Source organism: Acinonyx jubatus, chromosome E3, assembly GCF_027475565.1.
Source record: "Acinonyx jubatus isolate Ajub_Pintada_27869175 chromosome E3, VMU_Ajub_asm_v1.0, whole genome shotgun sequence".
Classification (NCBI taxonomy): Eukaryota; Metazoa; Chordata; class Mammalia; order Carnivora; family Felidae; genus Acinonyx; species Acinonyx jubatus.
Window position 1 is genome coordinate 5,035,334 of NC_069398.1, and position 26,690 is coordinate 5,062,023.

The window sequence follows — 26,690 nt, forward strand, 5'->3', positions numbered from 1 at the left end:
AGGCCGCACCCGGGGAACGTGAAGGCTGCAGGTCCCGGAGACCGAGCAGGCCGGGAGGGCTCCGGGGTCAGGCCCCCCCTCCTGCACTCACGTTCCACCTCCTTCCGCAGCTGCTCCAGCCCCGCCTGCAGCCTCTCCAGGTAGAGCGGCAAGTGGTGGGTCAGCGCCTGCCGGGCCCGGCTCTGGCCCCACAGGGCGGCCACCGCCCGGCCACCTTCCCGCACGGCTCCCAGCCCCGCACGTGACAAGTGCAGGAGGGGGCCCGCCACACCGTCCAGGGGGCCCGCCGGCTTCACCTGTGTGGGGAAATTGGGGCAGAATCAGGGCAAGGGTCTGGGGCACGCAGCACTCCAGGAGATTCTCACGTCTGGTGAGCGGAGGGCAGGGGATGGGCGCGGGGGGGCGAGGGGGGCTGTCTCTGCACGGAGCCTCCTGTTCTCCGTGTCCCCGACACCCCAGCAGTCTACCCACCAGGCGCCGGAACGTTTCCACATAGGCTTCCAAGCCTCGCATCCTCTTCTCCAGCTGGGCTTGCACTTGGGACCCAATAGCTGCCACACTAGACTGCGGGCACAGAGGGACGGGCTGGGGGCTCCAGGGGGCTCCGCAGGACAGGGGCGCGTAGGAGGTTCTCAGGGCCTGTGACGGGGCCCCAGGATGCATCCACACGCTACGGGGCCTCCTCTGACTTCCTCGGCACTGTTGGACCCTTTCAGGGTCCAGCGGCTCTGTGTCCTCGGTCCCAGAGACAACAGCATCCCTCACGCCCCCCGCCGCCCGGCCGTCTCACCTCCATGCAGCCCAGCAGGGTCCCCAGGCAGCCATGCGCCTCCAGGCGGACACTCTGGTTGGCAGCCTGCAGGGTCAGGCGTCCCAGCGGCTGAACGGGCCTCCCGCTGTCCTGGAGCAGCACCTCGGCCTCAGCCATCCGCCCGCGGGCACACGCCCGCAGCACCACGCTCTCCTGTCGGCTCCCTGGAGCCGGGAAGGGGCCTGCTGTTGCTCCCCAGGACTCAGCCGGCGACCACCCTGCTGTCTACTCCACCTCCCCACAGCCTTCTGGAGCTTTCCGTCACCCACAGGCCCTAGAGCTCCCAGTCCTCCCGAGGCCTGGTCTCTTTCTCATCCCCCAGCCCATAACCACCTGGGTCCTGCCCATCTGGACCCTTCTCCCAGCCCCTCCTGATGTCATACAGGTGGCCGCAGGAAGCTCGTCATCACCTCTGTGGGGGGGGGGGGGTGCCACAAAGTCCTAACAGGGTTTTCCTTGACTCCTGAGCTCTCACCACCCCAATCTCAGTGCTCTCGGGGGCCCACCTGACAGACACTCTCAGCCTCTACTCACCTTCCTCGTGGGCCACAGAGGCCTGGAGGCAGCCCCGGGCCCGGGACACCGACAGCCTCGCTTTCGCGTTGCCATCGTCCACGGTTCCCTCCAGCTGGACCACACACCGAGAAGCCGGGGCGGAAACCCGGCCCCAGAGGCCGAGCCGCTGAGCCTCGGGGCTGAGGATCTGGGGGCGGGAAGGCACAGAGCAGCGTGCAGCCCGGCCCCGGCCCCGGGCCCAGGGAGGGCAAAGACAGTGGCCACCCCTGCCCCACACCTCCAGGGACATTGGGACCCCCATGTACATCCCCCCCCCCGCCACGAGGTTCCCAATCCCTACCGAGTGCAGAAAGTACCTATTGAACCCACATCTGGGACCTAACAGGCCAGGGGCACCCGCCATCCCCGAGGCTTACAAATTCCCGGTGCCAGGCCTCACCCCAGAGACGCTGCCCTAACTGACCCGGGTGGCCCTGGGCTTGGCATTTTGGACATTCCTGGGTGTTTCCACCTGCAGGCCATGTTTTCCAAAATTGCCTGAGAACCATGTAAGTGTCTCCACAAGATCAAGGAGACGTTGTGGGGAGCCCGTGGCACAAGATGAAGTTACTGACCGTGTATCCCGACCCTTGGAGACAAGGGAGGGGAATTCGGGACAGGTGAGTTTTGAATGGGTGGGGGGTGGGGGGTGGCAACGTCAGGCAAGGCCTCTGAGGCCCTCAGACCAGGAGGACAGCCGCAGCGGGGAGGCCGGTTAGGAGGAGGGGAGGCACCTCTGGCCTGGACGTGGCTGCCCTATGTTCTAGTCGAGACCCTGCCTCTGGCAAGCCACACATCCCTGAGGGTGGTGCCTCGGTGTCAGAATCTGTAAAATGACGTAGGACGGGGGCTCTCTCAACTTAGTGGGAACAGCAATTACTCTGTGTATGTGGGTTCAGGAGGTGTGTTCCTGGCTGAGTCGTGTTCCTCAAAAAGACGGGTGCAAGGTCTCACCCCGTGGATGTGTGATCATTTGGAAATCGGGTCTCTGCAGATGTGCTAAAGTAAGACGAGGTTGTACTGCATTAAGTCGGGCCCTGAACCCAACGACTGAGGTCCTGAGAAGACAACCGTGTGAAGAGACAGAGCCTGGAGTGACCCAGCTGTGAGGCAGGAATGCCAAGGATTGTCAGAAGCCTCCAGAAGCTGGAAGAGGCCAGGAGGGGTAGTTCCCTGGAGCTTCTGGTGGGGGCAAGGCCTCGTGGATGCCTTCATTTTAGACTTCTAGCTTCTAGAACCATGTGAGAAACCATTTCTGTTGTGTTCGGTCACCGAGCTGGGGGTAAGCTGTCGGGCAGGCCGAGGACGGGCAGGTTCCAGAGAATCTGTCCCTGAGGATTCCAAGCGGGTGGGGCAGGGCCCAGAATCCTGACGAGGTTTCAGAGTGCACGAGGGGGCTGGGGGTGGGGGCGGGAAATGTGTAGACCGTACTTGGGGCCTCTGTGTCAGATGGCCTCCTGCCGAGCTCCACCCTGCCACTGTCACTGTCGCTGTCACTGGCTGGTGAGGGCCCCTCCGATGCTGCCGGGGTGAGTACCCGACCTCCTCAATCTGTCCCCCCTCTGCACAGGGGCCTCTGTGTTGGCATGAGAACCACACAAGGCTGGAAAAGGCCTCTATCTACCCCATGGACCCCCAGATGGGGCAAGTGGCTCACTCCCCGACCTCCAGCTGTGAGAGGCAGGCCTTGGAGCACCGGGATTACAGACACGGGAGCAGCCAGGGGCCTGGCTGGGGAGCAGGGAAACAAGGAGTCAGCTCGGACAACCTCAGAAAGCAAAGCTCTCCTGAACCAGCCGTGCGGCTGGTTCACACAGAGGCCGACCGAGCTCCAGAAGCAGAAATGCCTTCCTCGTCCGGCTCCGGATGCCGGAAGGAAACACCCATCTCACGAGCACCTACTGGGCGCACGCACTGTGCACCCCACTCGGCAGAGGGGGTGGGATTTGCTCCCAGTGGGCAGAGGAGGCAACGAGGTCAGAAGAAGGCAGGTCACGGAGTCGAGTTCGCTCGGCCAGGGAGACGCAGAGGCGGGCAGCTGGCAGCAGGGACTGAGCACCTACTGTGTGCCTGTGCTAAGTGGGCAGAGGGAGGGGGTGCCCGCAACCCGACCAACTACCCTGTGACGTGTGTCTGCTCCCCGCTTACAGACGAGGAGACAGGGCTCAGAGAGGTCCCCTCCCGAGACCGCTCAGCCTGTGGGGGCACAGCGGGCATCGGCCACACCTCTGCTCCTTCCTCCCTTCCCGTGTCGCTGGCCGAAGGAGGGCAAGGACGCTGGGCCAATGTAACAATCGCTAGTACTTAGCGACTGCTTCCTTCCAGGTGCTGCTCTAAGTGATCTACACGTATTAACGTTTCCAGTCCTTGCAGCGTTAACCCCATGGGAGGCAGGGTAGGTGCAATTATTACTCTCTACTTTACAGGGGGGAGATTGAGGCGCAGACGGGGAGCAAGTTGTGAGGAAAGGGGTAGGCTGGGATTCAAACCCAGACAGTCCAGCCACTGCCTCTGAGTTATAGCGAGGGCCAGATGCCGGGGCAAGGGAGGAGCCGCTTTGTCCCAGGGCTGGGGACAGGATGGAGGGTCCCACCCCCCAGCGAAGCTCTGGTCCCCACCAGGGTGTCAGCCTGCAGTTCCGATAATGGCCACTAGGTGGCAGGGCCGTTGGAGCGGTGGTGGCCTCGCCAGCCAGAGAGGGATAAAGAGCACCCTCCTCCCCCCACCCCGGGGCCGGCCAGCCCTGACCTGGCCACCCACCTCCAGCTCCCCGGAGAAGTCTGGTGTCCGAGGCCTGCTGTGGTTGCGCAGGGTCAGGCTGAGGTGTAGGCCATGGTCTGGGTCCGGGGCAAGGCCCAGCCGACAGTGGGAACGAAGCAGGAGCTCACCGTGGCCCAGGGTGTGCTCCCCAGAGACTGAGAGAGCCTGGGACGAGAAGGTGGGTGTTAGCGGTCGGGGGGCACAAGGGCAGCAGTCTCCTCTCCCCACCAAGCCCTGGTCCAGATGACCAGGGCTGTCGCAGTAGCCTATTGGGTCTCCCTTCCTCCAGTTCAGCGCCAGCCCCCAGTCCCTCCTCCACTTGACAGCCAGACCTCCCTATAAAAATGCAAATCAGTCAGTACCCCCTTGCTCACAACTCTCTGCCTTCCCACTGTCCTGAGAAGAAAAGCTGGTCTCCTGGGCCTGACCCATGGGTCAGCATTATCTTCTTAACCTCACCTCCTTGCTAAGGGCTGCCCCATGTTCCTCAAATACCCTAAGCATATCTGGCCACAGGGCCTTTGCACTAGCTGTTCCCTGTACAGAGTTTGCTTGTCAATGAGGCCCCTCTGCAATCCCGTGTCCTCTCTCCCTGCTTCCTTCCTTCAGAGCGTTCATCATCCCTGAGTACTTATCATGCCTCTTGTTTAACTTTTTCCACCCAGGGGCATGTGAGCTCCAGCGGGTAGGGCATCCGGTCTGCCCCTTTCACCATCCTTGTCCCTGCACCTAGAACAGGGCTTTGAGTAAGTGAACCCCACAATGCTCTCTGAATGAATGGATGAGTGGGGTTGGGAAACTGGCTCAAGGGCCAAATTTGGCCTGCCCGGCGAGTCACCGGCACATTTCGGAAACCTCTTTTTCAGATTACCAGCACGTCCCCACCCCTACTCTGCCCTGAGGAGAGGCTGTTCCCAGAATCCCTGTCACCCCTCAGGCAGGAGGTCTGTGTCACTGGACAACTGAGCTGACCTAGTTCCTGCTCCCCCTGACTTCATCTAAACACCCTTTTCTTGGTCTTGGGCCCAGCAGCGGGGAGACATGGGCCCCACTCTGCAGCCCAGAGTGTACCCCACCAGGCCCGCATCCCCAGACACCGGCAGAGAATGAGCTCTTTTGTTTACACGTATTTATGACAGCAAAGTTAAGTAACTGTAACAGAGACCATATGGCTTGAAAAGCTAAAATGTTGCTATTTGGCCAGTTATGAAAAAGCCTGACCCTGGGATGGATGAGAAGATGGATGGATGGACGGGAGGGTAGGTGAGGAGATGGGTGGGAGGGAGGGTGGATGGACAGATGGACGGACAGGAGGGTAGGTGGGTGGGTGAGTGGGTGGATGGATGGACAACGGACGGACAGCAGGGTGGGTGAAGACGTAGGTGGCTGGATGGGAGGGTGGGTGGGTGGATGGGAGGAAGGACCAATCAACCAGCTGGCAAACTCAGGCAGAATGTTGGGAGAAAGGGGTCCCAGAACCCTACCTCTAACAACGATGAGACTAAGCATAGCTTTCATTTACGTGTAAACCCTCTTCCCGTGTCACGTGTTAAACCTCACACTCACCCTACACACCGGAACCTAGTACTTCTTGTGCTCCCCAGGTGAATCACCGAACATTCAAAGTATGGACCCTGCCTGTGGTCAACCGGCCGACAAATGGCACAGCGGTGACGCTGGCACCCAGCGCCCTCACACACACCCCTGCACTCTGCAGATGCTGTCCTCTCTCCTCACCCTCCCTGCATGGGTCCCTGGGCCCCTTCCCTGGGACGGACTCACCCTGGGCAGGTCACAGAGCCCCAGGTGCAGGGAATGGTGTAGCCAGTGGCTGTAGTCGGTCTCCACTTCTCCCCGGAAGCTCTGGGTGGCGCAGGAGGCAGTGAAGATATGCTCTAGCACGACGCCCGCATGGATCTGGTCTGGCTGGGACGGCCAGTGCCTCTGGAATGACACGGCCCCGTGAGGCAGGGACTCATCCCAGTAGAGGAGGGAAAGGCCCCGGCCGGCTGCAGACGGGAGACCCTGACAAGAGGGGAGCAGGTGCCCTGAGTCCCGCTATGATGGCCCCGGTCAGCCACAGCAGCCATGTATACTCTGGGCAGGAGGGCTGCTGGAGGCACCAAGGGAGCTGGACCTAGGGGTGCCAGAACGCGGGTGCGAGACCCCAGAAGGAGCACGGTGGGCTTCCAGGGCCGGGTGTCCCCATTTCTCCATGGCCCGGTGTCTGCTCCGCGGGCTCACCTCATGCTGGGTGCCTTGCTTTCCTCACCTCCCAGAGCTGTCACTATACCCCAGTCAGGGAAGGACTACTGCACCCACTTTCCAGCTGGGAACACCAAGGCTCACTGTGGAGACAAGGGTACTCATGGTCCCACAGCACAGCTGGCCCTGGCACCCAGGACCACATAGCTTCAGAGCCGGGCACTTTCTATGGCAGATGGGGCCGCCCTGTGGGTACCTGCCTGGGACCCGGCTTTCTAGGCCTCACCTCATAGGTCAGGTTCTGCCGCACCCGGCGTCGGTCCCAGGACAGGTCGAGCTGCTCGCTGAACACGGCCGTGGTCTGTGTCAAGGCCCCACAGGCCCTGAGGGCGCCCAGGCCCCAGGTGGCCCGGAACTGACAAGAGGATGGAGTATGTGACTCAGGGCCAGCACAGGGGCCCAGAGTCAGGGAAAGGCCCGCGCTCGACGTGGCAGTCCCACCAAGGCCTACCTGCCCCGGGGAGGCGGCCAGGCAGCCGTCCCAGATGGTATCGTACCCCGAGGACCTGTCAGCCCAGGTGAGGTGCAAGGTCACGGGCTGCCCTCTGTCCAAGGCCAGCTGCACCTGCATCAGATGGAGGCCGGTGAGGGGGGTGGGGAGGGGAAGAGGATGTTCTGTGTGTGTATGCTGCAGGGGCGGGGAGAGGGAGGGTGGCCCCCTTCCCCACCACTCTAGGGGATGAAGCAGGGAACTGGAGACAAAGTCCTGCCCCCGCCCATCCCACCCCGGCTGCAAGAGCTCAGAGCCACGCCCAGACGAGGAAGCTGCAAGTATTTCAGTGGAAGACACCTCATTGCCAACACCCAGACTTGCCCTTTCCAGAAGGAAATCGGAGCCCCCCGACTCAGGGCCTCTGGGGCTGCTCTGGACTCAGTGTGCGCCCCGCTCCCCTAATCTTCCCACTGAAGCCCTCGTCCCCCTGTGATGGCAGGAGGAAGCGGGGCTGACGGGAGGTCGTGAGGCGGGCCTCATGGTGGAACCAGCGCTCCTGTAACCACAGACTCCAGAGAGCTCTCTCCCTGGCACGTGAGGACACGGAAGGCTGCAAGCCAGCAAGAGAGGTCTCACCGGGACCTGACCAAGCTGGACCCTTGATCGTGGACTTCTAGCCTCTGGAAGTGGGAGACGTACATTTTTGTTTTAAGCAACAGACACTATCTAGCCTGCAGTGTTTTGTTATGGCAGCGGAGGCCGCCCAAGGCAGGGGTCCTCGGCTGCTATCTCCAGGCACCTGTCCCGTCACTTACTCTGTTCCAGCCCAATTGCCTCTGGCCCTTTCCGAAGCACCCCAGCCTGCTCCCACCTCAGGACCTTTGCACTTGCTGTCCCCCCCTCTATACCCAAAATGCTATTCCTCCAGCTTGCCACAAGGTGGCTCCCTCTCACTTGTGAGTCCTCAGCTGGCAAACCACTTCCTCCAGGAGGCCCTCACTGACCACCCCATCTAATTAGTCTCTGTCTCAGCCTCCTCTCTGCTTTCTTCAGAGTGCTTGTCACAACTCTTAATTTTTCCTCATTCATTTGTTTGAATTTTAGACAGGGTCTTCGGCCTGCAACATGCTGTCTACTGTCTACACACACTGGTCTACTGTTTTCCGTTTCACAGCTGAAACAACTGAGGCTCAGAGAGGGCCCATGAGCTGCCCAAGGCCACCCAGCTGGTTGAGGAGTCGAGCTGCCCTGCCCATATCCCCCTGCAGTTTCTGATTAAACAAGCAAGCATATAAATGATGAGTCAGACACGCTTGTAAGCTCTTTAAATGGAGCACTGTAGGTCTCACACACTACCTGGCATGTAGTAGGTGTTTAATAAAGTACTGATAAAGGAATGAATGACCAAAGGACCTCTCAGGGTCCCAAATTTCAGGAATCTGTGATTCTGGAGAAGTCCTTCACACCGGTAGACAGGCAGAACCTTCTCCCCCTGCCCACCACCCCACCCCCAGCACAGCCATGCAGCTCGCCAACCGCCAAGACGACGTGACAGGCACCTCGGATGCTCCCCACTCACCTGCCAGCTCTCCTTGCCACCCCTGCTCTCAGCAAGGCCGCTGGCCTCCATGCACCACCAGGAGAGGTTGAAGGGCTGAGCCAGGGCCAGGCGGGCGGCCAGCTTGTCCCTCCCCAACTGCAGAGAGGAGGAGACCACCACCTGGGGAGGGGGACAGGCTGAGCCCGAGGCCTCGCCCACAAGGGCATCCCCCTCCCCACCCTGTACAGACAACCTTCTCCAAGGTCAAAGGGCCTGAGAGCAGCTGGCTCTGAGCACAAAACTCCCAGGACTGCGGGGGGGGGGGGGGGGCCTTGGAGAGATCCAGCCCATTTTGCAGAGGACAAAGTTGAGGCCCAGGGAGGAGCAGGCAGGGACAGTGAGGACAGAGATGGGGCAGAGAATGGTACACATGGTGACGAAGACACGGGCCAGGGGCATCAAGGACTTAGAATCACAGCCCTGCCTTCCACTAGCTCCGTGACTCCGGACAAGTCACCATACCTCCTTGAGGTTCAGTGTCACCATCGGAACGTGGGGCTGCCGTGCCCGGCACATGATAAGCCTTCCCTGTGCATTCACCACTGGTTTCCCTGTTGTCGCTCAGGTGTGGCTGGAACCCAGGTTCCACTCCCCACCCCGTGCCTTTCCCACAGTCTCTTGGGGCCTGGAACCAGCTGGGTTGGCCCAAGTAAGGCTCCTTGGACAGGCCTGGGCCCCGAGGGTCCTGCTTAGCCTACAGGCCTGGTAGAGTTCCCGGGGTCTCCTTCCAACCCAGATACCCACCTGGTCCTTGCCATCCCAGCCCACGGCCAGGTGGTCCCGGCGTCCACGTCGTGAATGCTCGGAGGACAGGCTGAGACTGCAGTGTCGTGGCAGGGAGAGGGGCAGCTGGTGCGTGAGCTCCACTGGGTGGGGGCACAGGGAGGGGTGGAGAGGGCCCAGGGGGATCTCAGCAGACACAGCGACCACCTTGGGCAAGGTGGCCACTTGGGGGCCACGTGCTCAGGTAATCCACACAAAATTCAGAAGCTACACCTTCACTGGGTCACCAACCACTCAACGCACCCGCCCCCCACCCCCCCGTCCCTGTGAGAGCCCCAAATCTCCCCTCCCCGCTTTGCAGGAAGACTCAGCACCTCCTGCATCAAGAGGTGGAGCCCTCGAACCTGGGCCTTGAGACTTATTAATAGGAGTTGGGGAAGGGGATGCTGTCACATCCCAGCCCAGGCTTCAAGAGGCCTCAGCTCCCACTCGCTCCCTGGGAACCTGCCCAGGCACCACAAGAGGGAACCCAGGCTGGCCTGCTGGATGGTGACCGCACATAGGCAGCACCTGGGTCTCCCAGCCGAGGCGGTCCTAGATCTGCCGGGAGCCAGCCCCCTGAGAGAGTTGGAGAGCCCAGCCCAGGTCAGCAGCAGCCTGTGCCCAACCTGATGCTTTCTGGTAGAAACCAGTGAGTTTGGGGATGGTTGTCACTCACCAAAGGCTGCCTGGGCCACCTGCCACCCAACATTCTTCTCACTCAGGGGTGACCTGTGCCCCTTTTGAATGCCCCGCACCCACCCACCCGGCCCACGGTCAGCTGGCCTCTACTCGCATTCTGTTCTAGGGTGAGACATGGAGGCATTTCCATAGCTGAGGCCTCACACCAGGCAGTCTCCCTGCCCTAGACTTTCTTCCTTCACCCCCTAGGCTAAGTCTAGCTGCCCGGACCTCTTGCAACACTTGACCCCATCTTGTGAGGCCACCGGTTGGCCCTGTCTTCTCAGACCCATGAGCAAGAGTCACCTGAGACTCCATGGGAGACAGTGGCCCTCTAAACTCTCTGGAAGGGTGCCACCTGTTCCTACACAGGCTCCTGGGAGCTGTGCCCGGAGACGGTGCCACTAGGTGCTTCTCAAGGAGCCATCAGGTCATTAGTCTAGAGAACGCCGACCACGTTCATGTGCCCCGCACTCAGAGCCCTAACCCTCCTTCTTCACACACTCTGACCCCGACTCCCATGCTCTGTACCCACACGGCAGGGTCCTCAGGCTGCCCAGCCCAACCACACACCCCCTGCATGCACCCACACACACCCTGTGCGCGCGCATACACACACACACACACACACACACACACACACACACACACACACGCTGCTTCAGCTTATTGAGGATCTATGCATTTCATCCGCCTTGCAGGGCACACGTGTGGCAACTGTGACCCTGGGGAGATTCCATCAGACCACCCAGCAGGCGGTGGCCCCGGGACCGGGGTCTGCATTGTGTCGCCCACTTGGCAGGCCTGCAGGTCGGGCTCTGCTCTGTGTAAACTGACAGCCTGTGTGACCTCACAGTCCCTTCCAGGGGGCTGTTTGCTGGAGGACCTCGGGGGACGCAGGTGCCGTCACTGGGGCTTCTGTGGGACAGCACTCACCTCCCCTGCCAACTCTCAGCCTCAGCTCTGAACCCCCTGGGAATGCTCGGGGCTGCCCCACCTTCCGCATGTCCTGTCTTATCACACTCAGGGGAACCGTAACTCCGGGCTCGGGGCTGGGACCCTGCGTGGCTGGGGTCCCTGGGGCCGCCCGCCTGTCTGCACCCCTTGCTCCCCCTTCAGTGCACTCGGGCCACTCTGGCCTCGCTGCTGTTGCTCTAGCACTCCAGTCTTATTTCCACCTCAGGGCCTTTGCACATGCTTTTCCTTTTCCTCTCGATGCCCCTCCTCAGATCTTCACCACAGCCAGCTCCTTCTCATCATTCAGGGCTCAGCTTGGACATTACCTTGTCACACGGGCCTTCCTAGGCTGCCCCACCCACAGGAACCCCACACCCCCAAATCAAACCCTTCTCGCTCTCAGACACACTCTGATAGGCTTTTCCTCACATTCGCATCCCTGCACACCGCCTCTCTCCCTGCGGGCAGGGACCTGGGCCATCTTATTTCCGGATGGATCCCCCAGTGCCTGGAACAGCATCTGGGTTAAGCAAGCATTCGAGGATGGTTCGTGGAGCGAGTGAACCGGCCACCCCTGTCGGCGGCCTCTCAGACACTCACCCTGGAGGCTGAGGTTCCCTGGGGGTCTGGGGAAGGACCCAGAGAGGCTCCCGTGGAGGGTCACCACCTGGTCATCCCACAGAAGTGTCTGGTGCAGGGTGCGTGTCCCATGGGCTCTCTCGTACGAGGTCTGCAGGACCAGCTCCGCAGGAAGGGTGCTGAACTGGAAGAGAAAGACAGCACCGGGTCACTGGACAACCTGGTCCGCGTTGCTGCTTGGGGTAGAAAAGAAGCACTTTCGGAAGAAGAAAGACAGGGAACATTCATGGGGCATGAACAGTTCACGGGGCTGCCAGAGACGTCAGGAAGCGAGAAAGCCAAAGGCTCCCGGAGGATGGGCAGACAACGCGGTGGAGGGGTGGAGCACGACACAAGACGCCGCATGGCCCCGTAAAAAGGACACCACCTCTCAGCTCCCCTTCCAAGCTGTGTGGCCCAGGGTCAGTCCCCTAACTTCTCTGAGCTTCAGTTTCCCCGTCTATGAGATGGGATGAGAGTCCCAAGGCCAACCTCTGCCAGCCCGGGGCTGACCTGCGGGCACTGCCACGTGGGAGCTGCTGTGGTTTGCAGCAAGGGTTCCTCAAACACTCAGTGAGCAGGCATCATGTCACAGACCCAGTGCTGAGCATCAGGGGAGGAAGTTAACTGCCCCACCCTGATGCAAGACCCTCCTTACTCCCTGCCCTGCGGAGGACAGCCGCTTCCTCCCTGCTGTCTCTGCTGCCCCCTGTAGGTCCCTCCCCACGCAGCAGCCAGAAGGATCTGAAATCATCGCTTGGACCACATCCTCAAAGGCTTCCAATTTCACAGAGAACTAAATCCAAACTCCTCCCTGAGGCTTGCCAGGAGCCAACACGATCGGACCCCTACGACCGCCTACCGCATCCATACTCCCCCACTCTGCTCCAGCCCGGTGGCCACTCCTCAAACATCCCAACTCATTCCTGCCCCCAGGACCTTTGTATGTGCTTTTCCCTCTGCCTGGAAGGCCTTTCCACCAGATTTTCAGACGGCCAACACTTGCTTGTCATCTGGGGCTAGCTCAAATGTCAGCTCCTTTGTGAGGGTTTCCTGGCCCCCTAAAGAGCTCCCCGCTATCACCCCATTTTTCTTTTCTCTATAGTATGGATCACCATCTGGAGTATTTTCTTACTTATTTATGCAATTTTGGGGGGGTCAATCGCCCCACCGGATGGACACTGGATGAGAGGAAGGATCCACCAATCCTATTCCAGGCGATGTCCTCTGCTTCTAGGACCTGCCTGTCCTGGACCCTAGTAGGGGCCCAATAAATAACGTGCAAGGGAAGGAGACAGGGAGGAAGGGACAGACACAGAGACCAGCTGCCGATCCATTCCAGCGAGTCTCGGCTACTTCACAGCCCGTGACAATTCCTCTTTTCTCGAAGGGCCGCCCCAAGAGCCCCCCCAGCCGGCCCCGGCTGCCCTCCATGCACCTGGGGGAAGGTCTGTTCCAGCCTGATGATGTTGGTGACACTGGCCTTCGCGGTCACCACCCTGGTGCCCACGTGGAAATGATGCTCTTCTACCGCCACGAAAATCGCGCTCTCAGCCTCATGCTCGGAGTACTGTAGCTGGGTCAGAGAAGCAGGGGAGAGATTTCCTCATTAGTTTCCTTTATTTTTTTAAAATTTTTTTTAATATTTATTTTTGAGAGACAGACCATGAGTGGGAAAGGGGCAGAGAGAGAGGGAGGCCCAGAAGCCAAAGCAGGCTCCAGGCTCCGAGCTGTCCGCACAGAGCCTAACGCAGGACTTGAACCCACCAACTGTGAGAACATGACCTGAGCCAAAGTTGGACGCCTAACCACTGAGCCACCCAGGCGCCCGCCCCATTGGTTTCTGATGGAACGTTCAAGGTGGATCCCGGCTCCAGGCTGTAGGGTTGGGCCCAAGACACCCGCAGCTTCCTGGGCTGGACGAAGTCTCAGGAGATGAGGGTCCTGAGCCCCGGCCGAGGCTACCAGGTGTGCCCATGACAACCACCTCTCCAAGCCCTTCGTGCTGTAACACGCACTTGAAGGCAGCTACTATCCCGGGGCCATCAGGCAAGAATTGTGGTTGCATTAGTGTTGTAGACAGCAGGGGGCAGTCTAGCGCAGGGAACTGGGCACAGGCAGGGACAGCAGATGCCCATTCTGGCTCCACGGCTGTCACATGGGGTGGATGACCCCTGGCTAGTTCCTTAACCACTCGAGTCTCTGCTTTCTAACCGGAGATAATAACCGGGATGATGAAACTTTTTATTAATGTGCTGCAAAAAGTGTATGAAATAATGCGCCATCTTCCAGATTGGCTACACCACAGAATCACTTAGGGCATTAGCCGCAGATAGAGACTCTGGGTTCCTACCCACCGCTTGTAAAAACAGAACCTCTGGGAACAGGGTGGAAAGACTGGTATTTTAAAATGTATTTTCTTTGAGAGAGACACAGAGAGAGAGCAAGAGAGAGAAAGCCTGCATGCCAGCAGGGGTAGAGGGCAGACAGAGAGAGAGAATCCTAAGCAGGCTCCACATTCAGTGCAGAGCCCGATGTGGGGCCTGATGCCATGACCCCAGGATCATGACCTGAGCTGAAATGAAGAGTTGGATGCTCAAATGACTGAGCTACCCAGGTGCCCCCAAACTGGTATTTTTGAAGAGCTCTGCAGATTAGCAGTACCCCTGTCAAAACATTCAACCCAGATCTCATCTTGAACAAAGAATCTGACAAATCCCGACGGAGGAGTTTTGCAAAATAACTGCCTGGAAACTTCACAACTGTCAGCGCAGGGCTTTTCCTGCTTAGGGGGAAGTATATCAACCTCTGCAACTTACTTTGAAATGTGTCAAAAACTCAGCTGGATGGGGAGCTATCTGATAAAGCAAGAGGAGTGAACCAGGAGTAAGGAAATCTAGGCACTGGGTATGTGGATGTTCACTACAAAATTGCTTTCATTTTCCAGTGTCTGAAAAGGTTAATAGTAAAAATATTGGCGGGGGGAATAGGTACTGGGCAGGAGAAAAATTTCTAGATCAGGGGTCTGCTTTGGGCCAAATTTGGCTCACCACTTGATTGTGTAAATAAAGTTTTATTGTAACACAGCCACACCCATTTATTTACATATTGTCCATGGCTGCTTTTTTGTTACAGCGACAGCACTGAGCATTGCAACAGAGACCATATTGGGTGTAAAGGCGAAAATATTTACTATCTGGCTCCTAAGGTTTGCAGACCTCTGTTCCAGATTAAGAAATCAAAAAGAACAACTAAGCACCCCTGGTGATCCTGCAGAAGGTCCTAGATTTAAAAGAAACTAAAAACAAACAAATTTTTAAAAAACCCAGCTTGAAAGAACATTATTGGAGTAACTAGGAAATTTTATTACGGACTACATATTAAATCATAATATTACTACATCATGTTAGATTTCCTGAGTTGTGTACTTACACTGTGTTATACAAGAAAATAGACTTTTAATAGGAAACACTCACTGAAGTATTTAGAAGTAAAGAGGTATGATGTGTCCAGAAACATGTCTGTATCATCTCTTAATGGCACAGAAGAAAATGTATGCGTGTGTGTGAATATACAAGTATATATAACACGTAAGTATAAACAGAAAGTTTTGGCAGGATAGTAACAACTGGGGAATGTTCACTGTCCCGCAGTAACTTTTCTATAGATTGGAAAGTATACAAAACAAAGACTGGGGTCGGGGGAACAAGAGGTTCCCTGATGGATCGTACAGCTGCAACGAAGCTTGGGGAGCACTGACATGGTGTGAGCGCACCAGGACGGGGCCCGGCACACAGTAGGGGCTCTGCAAACAGAGGCGGCCGAGCCCCGGGCAGGGAGGGCACTTAACAAAACCGGGTGGCGAAGCGACCAGTCGGCAAATGTAACAACCGGTCACTCATTCCATCAGTCAACATCTTTCCTGGAGCGCCTCCTGTGTGCTGGGCCCTGGGCCGGGTATGCCCTCCAGAAGCTTCTGATTTGGGAAAGAGTTGCAGACAGGGAAACAGGTAACGGTAACGGTAACGGAGGGAGGGGGGCACGCCAGCCTGGGCCTGCTGTCTACCCCCAGGACCCCCAAATGCCACGCGCAGGCCAGATGCGTGACCAGGGGCTGTCCTGGGGGTCCCGGGTGAAAAGGGGATTCACGGACAAGGGCAGGAAGAGACAGAGAGCCTGGGCCGTGGGAACAAGACGGCACCCGGGTGGCACTGCTGCCTCAGCTCCAAGGCCTGTGCCACTCGACCCAGCTGCTGGGAGCCTGCCAGGCCGGTGAGGTGGTCCTGGTGCCAGGCCCCCGGCAGGGGGGCCTCCCCCCCTCCCCAGGGTCTCGTGGGCTCAGCGGGGGGCTGCGGGCGCGGCCCAGGAATGTGAGCCTGGGGATGTCTGGGAAAGCTGGAGCCAGGGGTTTCCGAGGGCAGCCCACAGGGGCCTGCTGTGGGCCTGCAGACACACGTGGACAGGTTACGGTCCCCGGCAGGGCCCCCTCCCACCTCGGCAGGGCATCTGGAAGCAGTCAGGGCTCAGGGGTGGCTGGGCACAGTTACCTTGGCTGAGGCTGTGCGGGGGCAGCGGCCCAGAAGGCCAGGGAGGTGGTGCCGGCCGGAGAGCTGCAGCTCTTTGCTGGAAGGAAGGACGGAGTGTGCCTGAGGCTGGGCACGAGGGTGCCCACGGCTGGTCAGGGACCAGGCCAACCTCCCCGGCAGAGGGCAGGAGATCCAGGAACCTGGCCGGGGGCCGGTGGGGGGCGTTCGCACGCCCCAGGCCCAAGGGCCGCGTGGTGCGGGGTCAGGTGACACGCGTTTCCATCCCCGCCCAGCCTGCGTCGGGTGCTGGCCGGGGAAAGTTCCCCAATTACCCTCTCTGAGCCTCAGTTTCCCCCTCAGCATAAAGAGCTACAGCGGTGCCGGGCTGAGTGTCTCTGGCGGGCCCATCAATAGGCCCTCTCGGGTTTGGCCAGTGGAAGCCTCAGCAGGGTCTAGACGGCAGCATTTCAAACATGGGCTCGCTCCTGGCAGCCGAGTGCACATGGCACGCTTTCCCCTGGCCCCTCCAGGCCAAGGTGCTCGTGGCGGCCCAGTGCTGTGAGCTCCAGGCTGCTGCCCCTTCCTGGTGGCTCGGCCACACCGTGGTGTCACTGGCGGCTGTGGGCTGACGTGTGCATGTAGCAGCATCTCTGGCCTCTGCCCGCTAGAAGCCAGTAGCTCCCCAGCTACAACAACCAGAAATTTCCCCAGACGTGGCCCCATGACCCTGGGCGGGCACAGTCACCCTTCGGCGACCTGGTACGGGGGCTGGAGCCTGGTGGCCCCCCGACTTCATACATGTGTGAGGCCACCGGGCACCGGGCCAGCCACCCGGCAGGTCCCCAGACTGAAGAGCTCTAACAATGAGTAATTTGAATTTGAGGCCTAGGATGCATTTAGTTTGTGGGACCAGGAACTCCTCATCTGTGTCCTGCCCCCCAAAGGCCAAGGCTATTTTACGAGCTGTGTGGCCTTGGGCAGGTTGCTATGCTTCTCTGAGCCTTTCTTTCCACATCTGTGCAGTGGGGCTGTGGGGAGGGTTCAAGGAGGCGCTGGGGGTTAGAGGTCAGCACGTGGTAGGGTCCCAGCTGATCTCTCCCCCTCACCCATCCCTCTCTTCTCGGTGGGGGAGGGGGGCGGGCAGAGTGGCAGGGAGCCCCTCACCTGAGCACCTGGTTCTGGCCACGCACGTCAAGGACCAGGCTGGCTTGAGAATCACAGGTCAGCTGCAGGTAAGAGTGCATCTGTCCCTCTGCCCAGAGCTTCTGGAACACGAGCTGAGGAAGCAGCAGGCTGTGAGGTATGGGGGGTACGGGGGGCCCGAGGACCCTCCCAGGCCAGGCCCCGCTCTGCAGCCCAGAGTGTACCCCACCAGGCCTGCATCCCCGGACACCAGCAGAGAATGAGCCCCACCACGTCTCCCCACCACAGGGCCTGAGACCAAGAAAAGGAGGTTTAGATGAAGTCAGGGGGAGCAGGAACCAGGTTCCCTCAGTTGGGGGGGGTCCAGTGACAAAGACCCCCTGCATGAGGGGTGACAGGGCCTCTGGGAACAGCCTCTCCTCAGGGCAGAGTGGAGTGGGGGCGGGGACGTGCTGCTAATCGAAAACAGGAGGCTTCTGGAATGTGCCAGTGACTCGCCGGGCAGCCAGAGGGCCCAGCCGGGAAAGGCGACTCTGTGCCAAGGGGCAGTGGCCAGAGCCTGACCCCATTCACAGGGCCACAGCAGCTTCTTCTTCCCAGATGTGGGAGGGCAGCATGGCAAGGGGCCCAGCTGCCAGCCAGAGCCCCTTTGGCTGCCCGCCTGCCACATGACCTTGGGCAGGTGGCATACCCTCTCACGTGCGACCCGGAGACAGTGATGACGGCGACTTACCATCACAGCGGCAGCCAAAGCTTCTAAACACCTGCTCCACCAGGTGTAACTGATGCGAACTCTCCCCGTGCTCCCCAACCCCGTGCTATCAGCACAAGTATCACCCCCATTTCATGAGACTGAGGGCACAGAGAGGCTAAGGAACCTGCCCCGGGCCACACAGCCCACAGGCATCAGAGCTGGGATCTGACTCCCAGAGCCGAGATTCCTAAGGACTCTGCCGCCCGCCTCTCACGGGGTGTTAGGAGGAGGAAAGGAGTCACGGCACAGAAAACCCCGGCGCTGAGCACCCCGGTGCTCCACAGACCAAAGCTGGGCTTTCACTTGAACACAAGACCGGAACAGGCAAAAAAGCACGCAGGGCGGGGAGCTGGAACTCGGGCCGCAGGAGGCCCGTCCACACGCCCCAGGGCTGCAAACACAAAGACGGCTGAGCAGACACGGGTTCCAGCGGTCAGTGTCACTAGCAGCCTACACCGACTGGAAAGTGCCAGAGAGACACAGAGAGAGAGGGAGCACGGTCGGTCGTGCACACAGCGGGCCTGGCGCAGGCTGGGAACCGGATGGAGTGGGTAGAAATGGGGGGAGACCGGCCCAGCGTGGAGGTGGGGGGACCCACGTCTCACCTGGCTGGTGAAGGGCAGGCCCAGCCCCCGGAGAGTGGGTACCGCGTGGCTGGCATTCACCATCAGCTCCAGAGTGCCGTCCATCGGCCAGGCCACCAACGCTGCCACGTCCACGCTGACCCCACCATCCCCTCCGTGGAGGGCCACGCTGGCCTCGGTCTGGGTCTCTAAGGGCAGAGAAGGGCACAGGCTGCTGAGGGCTCAGTTTGCCTCCTTTCTCAGGGGGCATGAACCCCAGGCAAGGCTTCTTGCTTTGAGCCACCGGGACGTCGGAAGGCGGCCCCCACCTGCCCCCGGGGATCTCGGCCTGGCTTCTCCTCCTCCTGGGCTGGCTGCCAAACTGACACTTCGCACTGTCCCTCCCAACCCTTCGTGCTCCCCGCCTAGGGAGAGTCAGCCCCTCGAGGGCAGGGCCTTTACTTTTCCCCCGGGCCCATCCCCAGCACTTAGCACCCCTGGACACACCCCAGGGGTCCAGGGCTTGTCAAGGGAACAGATGAATACTTCTCTCCAGGTTTATCAAACATCCAATCACTATCAAATGATTCCGACCTGCAGCCTGCCCGGCCCAGACTGGAGGGGCCCCGCTCTTTCCACCCATCCAGGAACCTCTCGTGGTGCCCAGTTGGACCACGCCTCATCTTAGCAAGCAGGTGGAAAAAACCCTCTGGACAAGGAGAATCCAGAAGCTTTCTTCTTCTTCTTTTTGAACTCAGACTCCTCCTGCTCCCTTAGAAAATACTCACCCAGGGTAAGTGCATGAAGCCTAGTCTACATCAGAGGCCAGCTTCCTGGGGCGTGTACCTCACAGCCCCAGCCTGTGACCCCTGGCCCAGGCCATCGCCAGCCTCGTGGGCCCATCAGCGCAGGTGGCGCTTTTGGCAGATGTGGACAAGGTGGCCCTAAGCCTCGGTTTCCTCATCAATTAAGTGGGCACAGCCTGCCCACCTTGAGTGATGATGCCAAGATTCGTGGAGGTAACACACCTGAAGACACCCGGGGGGCACACAGACCTCAGGAAGCGTTCCTGTCCTTGCCTGATGCAGTGTTCAACCACATGCACCTGCTGTGTAGGGGGCCCGAAGAGGAGGGGACACACACCTGAAGGGGCCCCCATCTCCACGCCCGGGCATGTTTCAGACCCTCGGGGACACCAAGAATGTTAATACCAGGCAGAAAATACCCCCTAAGGGGTTGGGACAGTTAAACATGGACAGCAGTGCACAGGTGAGAAGTTTCCGCGGCCACAGGAGGCCACACCAGGTTTCTCAAGGGCCAGGAACCGGTCATCCTGGAACGACTGTCCCGTCATTTACCCGCCACGACCCCAGTAAACCCTTCCTCAGAGCAGTCTGTGAGGTCAGTCCCTCTCTGTCTGTTCCAGGTTCCCACTCAGCCCATAGCAGGCTGAGAGCCAAGGATGGAAAAGAAGATGGCCCAAATGACAGGGCAGCCACCAAGGGTCCCGTTCTCTGCAATCTACATAGTGGTCAGAGGGTGGCTCTGGAGTCACACTGCCCGGATTCAAGTCCTGATCTCATTGTTCAACAGCTGTGTGGCCTGGGACACGTGACTCAACCTGAATTTGCATCCTTCTCTGCAGAATGGGGGCAGTGACTAATCTCTACCTCATATGTTCATGACTTCATTCAACAGATGTTTAATTGAACACTCACTCCACTCCACTCTGCAGAACAGGTAAAAATCATCCCTGGGTCCTTGTGGAGTGCACATCCTAGCGTGGGTGGGCAGAAGACAGGCAATGAGAAATGAAGGTGTTTAGTAAGTATGTTATATGGTATGTTAGAGCTACCAAGCCAGGAAAAGGAGGGAATGAGCTAGAGAGAGGTGGGGGTACAAATAAACAGGGTGGGTGGGAAAGGACTCATGGAGGAGATGACTTATGAAAAATAACCGAAGGAGGTGAGGGACTGAGTCAAGCACATATGCAGGGGAAGAGCCTTCGAGGCAGAGGAACAGCCTGTGCAAAGGTCCTGAGGCAGGAGCAAGCCTGACGTGTCTGAAGAATAACGAGGAGTGAAGTAAGTAGGGGCCAGAAGTTTGTGGTCAGTGAGATGAGTGTGCAGATCCTGAGGGCTCAGAGGCCCCACTGTGGGCTACAACTTTCCCTGGTGTGACTGGATGGCTGAGCAGACTCGGCGAGCTCCTGTGTGTGGAGAGCTTGCCTGGTGTGTATGCAGTAAGCACTCGATCAACACTGGCTCTTATTACCGTTACCTTCCCTTCCCCCTCCATTAGAAGTTAAACCGTTTCCCCCTAAAAATTATGTTGAAGTCGCAACCACTAGTGCCAATGAGCGTGACCTTATTTGGAAACAAGGTCTCTGCAGAGGTCATCGTGCTGACATGAGGTCGTGCTGGAGTAGTAGGGGGGGGCCCGAATCCAGCATCTGGTGTCCCCAAGAAAAGAGGCACAGACAGATGGGAGGGATGTGGCCACAAGCCGGGGAACGGCTGGGTGGAGAGGCAAGGAAGGACTGTCCCCAGAGAGCCTTGGGCAGGAGGGTGGCCCTGCTGACACCTGAGCTCTGACCTCTGACCTCCAGGACCATCAGTGAACAAGCATCTGTGGTTTCACGCCACACAGTTTGTGGTGCTTTGCCTTGGCAGGTCTGGGAAAGGAGCACATGCTCGCAGGGAATCGGGCAAGGATGTCCCGGTTGGTTCTGGAGCTCAGGACCACTCTGGGCCCGAGGGGGTCTCAGCGCACCCGAGACTGGCGGGCAGGCTCCAGGCCAGGGGAAGCCGACTCTTGGGCCTCGGGGCAGGGCCCTGGGCGCCTTACCGAGCGTCTGCAGCCTGGCGCTAAGGCGGGCCTTGCGCGGGAGTCCGGCCCACAGCAGGGTCACGCTGTTGTGTTCGCTCCAGCCAGCAAGTTCCAGGTGCCCAGCACGGCGACAGCAGCTCACGGAGTAGCTCAGGGAGGTGGGCCCCACCAAGATGTGTCCGGAATGCTCGAAGCTGGAGCCGCGGCCAGGAACCTCCACAGCGGCCTGGAATGACACGGAGGAGAGGCCGCCTCACCCTGTGCCGGGAAGACAGCCCGGCCCAGCTCCCCCTGGATCCGGGAAACCCACAGCGCCGGACTGGGAGGAGCAGAGGCCCCCCCCTGCAGGAGCAGGTCTAAGGAGGAGCAGGGTTGCAGGGACTGTTTTGCCGGGTGGGGCTTGCTGGCTGAAGAGTGTCTATTAAGAGGAGGGGCTCTTAGAACTGCGATGGCTCAGGTAGGCCACATGGGCACAGAGCTCCCGCCCTGCCTAAAACCTTCCAAAGGTACGTTTGCTTTGTAAACTTTTTACTGTGGTAAAATACACGTAATACTTACCATTTGAAGTCTACTTTTTAAACGCTTATTTATTTGAGAGAGAGCATGAGTAGGGAAGGGGCAGAGAGAGAGATTGACAGAGACAGAGAAAATCCCAAGCAGGTTCTGCACCGTCAGCATGGAGCCTGACGTGGGACTCGATCTCACGAACCACGAGATCATGACCTGAGCCGAAATCAAGAGTCAGAGGCTTAACTGGCTGAGCCACCCGGGCGCCCCGATCCCTTGTGATCTCTTGAGCAAGAGAAGCGCCTTGTGTTCTAACAAGGTGACCTCTGGGGGGCTCCTGGAGAGGGCCAGCCACCAGAAAGACCGAGCCTTGGTTAGAAGCTGGAACCTTCAGCCCCGGCCTCCATCCTTGAGGAGGGGCGGAGGAGCTGGAGATTGAGTTAATGACCCAACATGCCTATGTGATGAAGCCTCCATGAAAACCCAACTGTGGGGCTCGGGGGCGTGGACACATCCATGTGCAGGGAAAGCTAGCCAGCAAATTGTGCAGGGAAACCCCACCCATCTGGCTACACACGTTCTGTGCACCAGAGGGAAAACAAGAGCACGTTCTGGGCAGAGGGTGAGGGTGGGGGGGTGACGTCGACCAGGGCAGGTCTACGTGAGGAGGGTGGGGGAGGTGATGTCGACCAGGGCGGTCTATGCAGGGAGGGTGGGGGGGGGGGGTGATGTCAACCCGCGTGGGTCTGGCGGGGGGGGGGGGGTTGACATCGATCAGGGCAGGTCTACGCAGGGAGGGAAAGGGGGGTGACGTGGACCCACGTGGTCTACGCGGGGAGGTGACGTCGACCCGCGTGGTCTACGCGGGGAGGTGACGTCGACCAGGGCAGGTCTTCGCAGCCAGGGTGGGGGTGACATCGACCAGGGCAGGTCTGTACAGGGAAGGCTGGAGAAAGGACATGTGCACAAAGACCCGGGGAAGCCAGAGGCGGGCAGGGGGCACGGAAGGAAAGGAGGACCTGCCAGTTTGAGTACAGGGGGCGGACAGCGTGGCCTGAAGAAAGTCCGCGAGGGCAGCCATAGCGGGTGAGCCCAGAGAGGGGACAGGCCAGATCCTGGCACGAAGCTTTCTGGCGCCGGGCTAGTGTCTTAGAAGGGCTCTAGGTGGAGACCACGGGGGCCACGGTGGGAGCAGGGAGCCCAGCTCGGTGGCTAGAACCCAGGTGTGACCTGAGGGGGCCTGGAGCAGGTGACAAAGCTGGAGGTGGGGAGAAGGGGTCGGGCTCCGGGTATACTGGGGGGGATACGCCGGCAGTTCCCGCGAGAGGTGCGTCTGGTGTGTGAGTGGCAGGGGATGAAGGATGACGCCAAGGGTCTGACGGCCGCCGGAGGGACAAGGGGCCGCTGGCCGAGAGGGGCAAACGGGAGGGGTGGGTGGTGCCAAGTGGACCAAGTGGAGCTACACACGCATGTGAATCCAGAGGAGGGAGAGAGATTCAGAGACAGCACTCACGTGAGACACCGGGCCAGCCCCACCCCCCCCCCGCCCCACCCCCCCCCCCCCCCCGCCCCAGGCAGTGCGAGTGGACACGGGTGACAAGGGAGTCAAGGACAAGTGCTGGGTCCCAGGGAGGCTTTGGAAAACGAGAACGTGTAATGGTCCCGGGGCTGCGGCTGGGCTAGGGCAGAGGGGGCTGTCCCCACTTCCCAGATGAGAAGACCGAGACTCGGAGGGAAGTCTGAGTCTATTCCACACCCCTGCCCTCCACCACGCGTCCAAGGACATTTGCTGCATGAAGGAGGGCACACGGCTGTGGGTTTCCACGAGCACCGAGGCTTACCCGCAGGCCCAGTGTGTCCTCTACCTGCAGCGTCCGCAGCATGGGAACATCGTGCTGGAGGGTGTACTCCAGGGAGATGTGCTCCGGCTGCTGAGTGAACGTCAGCTCCTCGGACACCTGTTGGCATGGATGGCTGTGAGCTGGGCCACCGCACCGGGCTGTCCCCACCCCCACCCCTTCCCGCCGCCGGCTCTCGGAGGCCCCGCCAGCAGAGCCCCACACCTGTCTGCCGTCCACTCCGACCCTCAGGGTGCCTCTGTAGCGGGGCCCCTGCCTCTCGGTGGCCAGCTGCAGCAGGGCGTGGGCTGGGAGACCCGAGGGGCCGGGCTGGGGCAGGTCGTGCGTGAGCGAAACCTCCACCTCCCGCTGGTTCTGCAGCAGAGCAAGAGAAAGAGACTCGCCGCCTGGGAGGTGGCCAGACTCTCTCACGGGGGGGTGGGGGGGGAACAAACCACTCTGACGTTACACCAAGACTCTTCTGTCCCCCTCCCTGGTGGCCGGGGCACTGTAGAAAAAGTTGGGGGGATTTACGCCAAAAGCAGTCTGTACATCTGGGATGCCTGACATAAAGTGGCAAGGAAAAAAAAAATCCCGGGGCGAGGGGTGGGCCCGGGAGAGGAACCTGAGAAAGGGCTTCCACGAGGCACAGGGAAGGACCCGCAGGATGTTTGGGGAGGACACGCCTTGCAGGCTGGGATGCAGCAGAAAGAAAAAACATCAGGGGCCCGGAGGAAAACTCCCGAGACATCCGGAATGGTGCTCACTGGAGGACGGGCGAGGGAGCTGCTCACGTGGGCAAGCGCGCACAACGTGCCCGGGCTGAGGACAGCGCGGACTTTTAAGTTAAGGAGCGGTTAGCGGCTCTCCCCGGGAGCTCTGGGAAGGCCAGCTGGTTCGCACTGCAACCCAACAGCTGATTTTACCTGCACACAGCCTGCGGTCCGCCAATTCCACCTGTGTGTGCTCACCAAAACACAAGCACGAGTGTGCGTGAAGCAGCACTACTCGTAAGAGGCTAAAATTGGACACTCGCGTCCGTAAGGATGGAAAGCAGGGTCTTGAAAGGACACTTGCACATCCACAGTCACACTAGCAGATGCACATTAGCCAAAGGGTGGGACCAAACCGAGGGTCAGCTGACGGATGAAGGACAGACAAAATGTGGTCTATGCACACCATGGGGTAATTACGTAGCCTTAGAAAGGAAGGAAATTTTTTTTTCTTTTTAAGCTTATTTATTTATTTTGAGAGAGAGAGAGAAAGCAAGCAGGGGAGAGAGAGGGATTGAGAGAGAGAGAGAGAGAGAGAGAGAATTCCACGCAGGCTCCGCATTGAGAGTGCAGAGCCTGACACGGGGCTCAATCTCAAGAAGTGTAAGGTCACGACCTCAGCCGAGATCAGGAGTCGGATGCTTATCGGACTGAGCCACCCAGGCACCCAACAGAGAAGGGCATTCTGTCACCTGCAATACCATGGATCAACCCTGAGAACATGATGCTCAGTGAAAAGAGCCGGTCACAAAGAGACGTACTGTATGATTCCACCTAGACGAGGTAGGTGGGGTCCTCAGAGACAGAAAGTATGTTGCCAGGGGCTGGCAGGGGAGTTCGTGTGTAATAGAGACAGGTTGGCAACAGGGTGAACGTTTTGAAAATCACTGAAATGTGTACTTAAAAATGGTTAAGAAGGTAAATTAAAAAAATTTTTTTAATGTTTATTCACTTATTTTTGAGAGTGTGTGAGCGTGGGGAAGGGACAGAGAGAAACACAGAACCTGAAACAGGCTCCAGGCTCTGAGCTGTCGGCATAGAGCCCAACGTGGGGCTCGAACCCACAAACTGTGAGCTCATGACTTAAGCTGAAGTCAGATGCCCAAGTCACTGAGCCACCCAAGTGCCCCAAGATGGTACATTTTATGTAAATGTTACCACAATAAAAAAATTTTAAGACAAAATAAAAATAAGGACATGATTGATGGATACGATGGGCAGTCAAAAGAGGACACCACCCAAAAGCTAATCAGTAGGACGGACGGATGAATCGTGATTTGTGTGCACCAGGGAATACTACTGAGCAGTGAAAAAGGAAAAAACCAACGAGTGCAGCATGGGCGAATCCCACAAGCTTAACGTTGAACCAAAGGGGGCGGACGTGAAGAGGAACATGCGTGTGCTTCCGCGGATGTGACATTCAAGAACTCATGTTTGTGGGGACTCTTGGTGGCGGGTAAGAGGAATGGGGCCCAAGGCGGCTTCTGGGCTCTACTCACATTCTGTGCTTCGAGGTAGGTGGTGGTTGGTTTGTGAAAATTTCACCAAGCTGAGCATTTTCATCTCTGTGCTTTCCTACAGTCCTTATGTTGTACTTCAAGAGAACTTGTGAAAAACTTATTTATTAATTTGAGAGAGAGAGGAAGTGAGAGAGTGTGCGAGCAGGGGAGGGGCAGAGAGAGAGAGAGAGAGAGAGAGAGAGAGAGAGAATCCCAAGCAGACTCTGCGCTATCAGCACAGAGCCCGATGCGGGGCTTGAACTCATGAACTGTGAGATCACGACCTGAACCACAATGAAGAGTCAAGCCACTTCACCGACTGAGCCACCCGGATGCCCCAAAACTCTTTTTTAAAGCAAACAAGCAAGAGAAAAGTGGGGGGCCACTAGGCCAGGGGAACTGAAGGCTTTCCTCCAATTATGGGTCCTGATGCTCTCATCCCCTGGGGCCTCTTTGGAGCTAGGAGGGTGGCCGGTGCTTCTCCTCGGGCCCCAGGCACCCGCTATCCCCGTGCCCTCACCTCGGCAGTCTTGAAGATGAGCAGCCCCCGCAAAGTGCTGTTGTCCACTGCGACCAGTGCTCGGGCGTCCACAGCTACAGAGCTCACTTCGACGTAGCCGGAGCTGTTGACTCGGCCCAGGACGCCCAAGGCCTGGAGGGGTTTAAAGAGACACAGAAGCAGGGCTCTTCACCAAGACACGGCTCAAAGCAGGCATCGGGAGTCCTAATGCCTCTCCCACGAACCGGCTGCAAAATGAGGTGGGAACGCCTTCCTAGGAGAGGGTTTGTGACTTTGATCAAGTTCTCAAAGGTCCT

The 26,690-nt window shown here is 59.0% G+C and overlaps 1 protein-coding gene across 15 annotated transcripts in view; it reads right to left on the reverse strand.

Moving 5' to 3' along the window:
• The window catches only part of LOC106989291 (uncharacterized), a 139,646-nt gene that overhangs the window by 20,323 nt on the left and 92,633 nt on the right, over positions 1-26,690 (reverse strand). For 14 of the 15 annotated variants that reach the window (XM_027043240.2, XM_027043239.2, XM_053212985.1 and 11 more), the window contains 19 exons: positions 26,395-26,526; positions 23,828-23,977; positions 23,606-23,722; positions 21,276-21,483; positions 18,471-18,637; positions 17,133-17,245; positions 15,990-16,065; positions 12,881-13,018; positions 11,425-11,587; positions 9,169-9,290; positions 8,404-8,544; positions 6,843-6,956; positions 6,618-6,746; positions 5,909-6,070; positions 4,127-4,291; positions 1,346-1,514; positions 791-975; positions 472-564; positions 92-296 (listed from right to left, as the gene is read on the reverse strand). In XM_027043240.2, coding sequence (XP_026899041.2) covers positions 92-296; positions 472-564; positions 791-975; positions 1,346-1,514; positions 4,127-4,291; positions 5,909-6,070; positions 6,618-6,746; positions 6,843-6,956; positions 8,404-8,544; positions 9,169-9,290; positions 11,425-11,587; positions 12,881-13,018; positions 15,990-16,065; positions 17,133-17,245; positions 18,471-18,637; positions 21,276-21,483; positions 23,606-23,722; positions 23,828-23,977; positions 26,395-26,526 — 2,749 coding nt within the window. The remainder of the gene's footprint in view (positions 1-91; positions 297-471; positions 565-790; positions 976-1,345; positions 1,515-4,126; positions 4,292-5,908; positions 6,071-6,617; positions 6,747-6,842; positions 6,957-8,403; positions 8,545-9,168; positions 9,291-11,424; positions 11,588-12,880; positions 13,019-15,989; positions 16,066-17,132; positions 17,246-18,470; positions 18,638-21,275; positions 21,484-23,605; positions 23,723-23,827; positions 23,978-26,394; positions 26,527-26,690) is intronic. The other variant, XM_053212987.1, reaches the window with a different exon arrangement.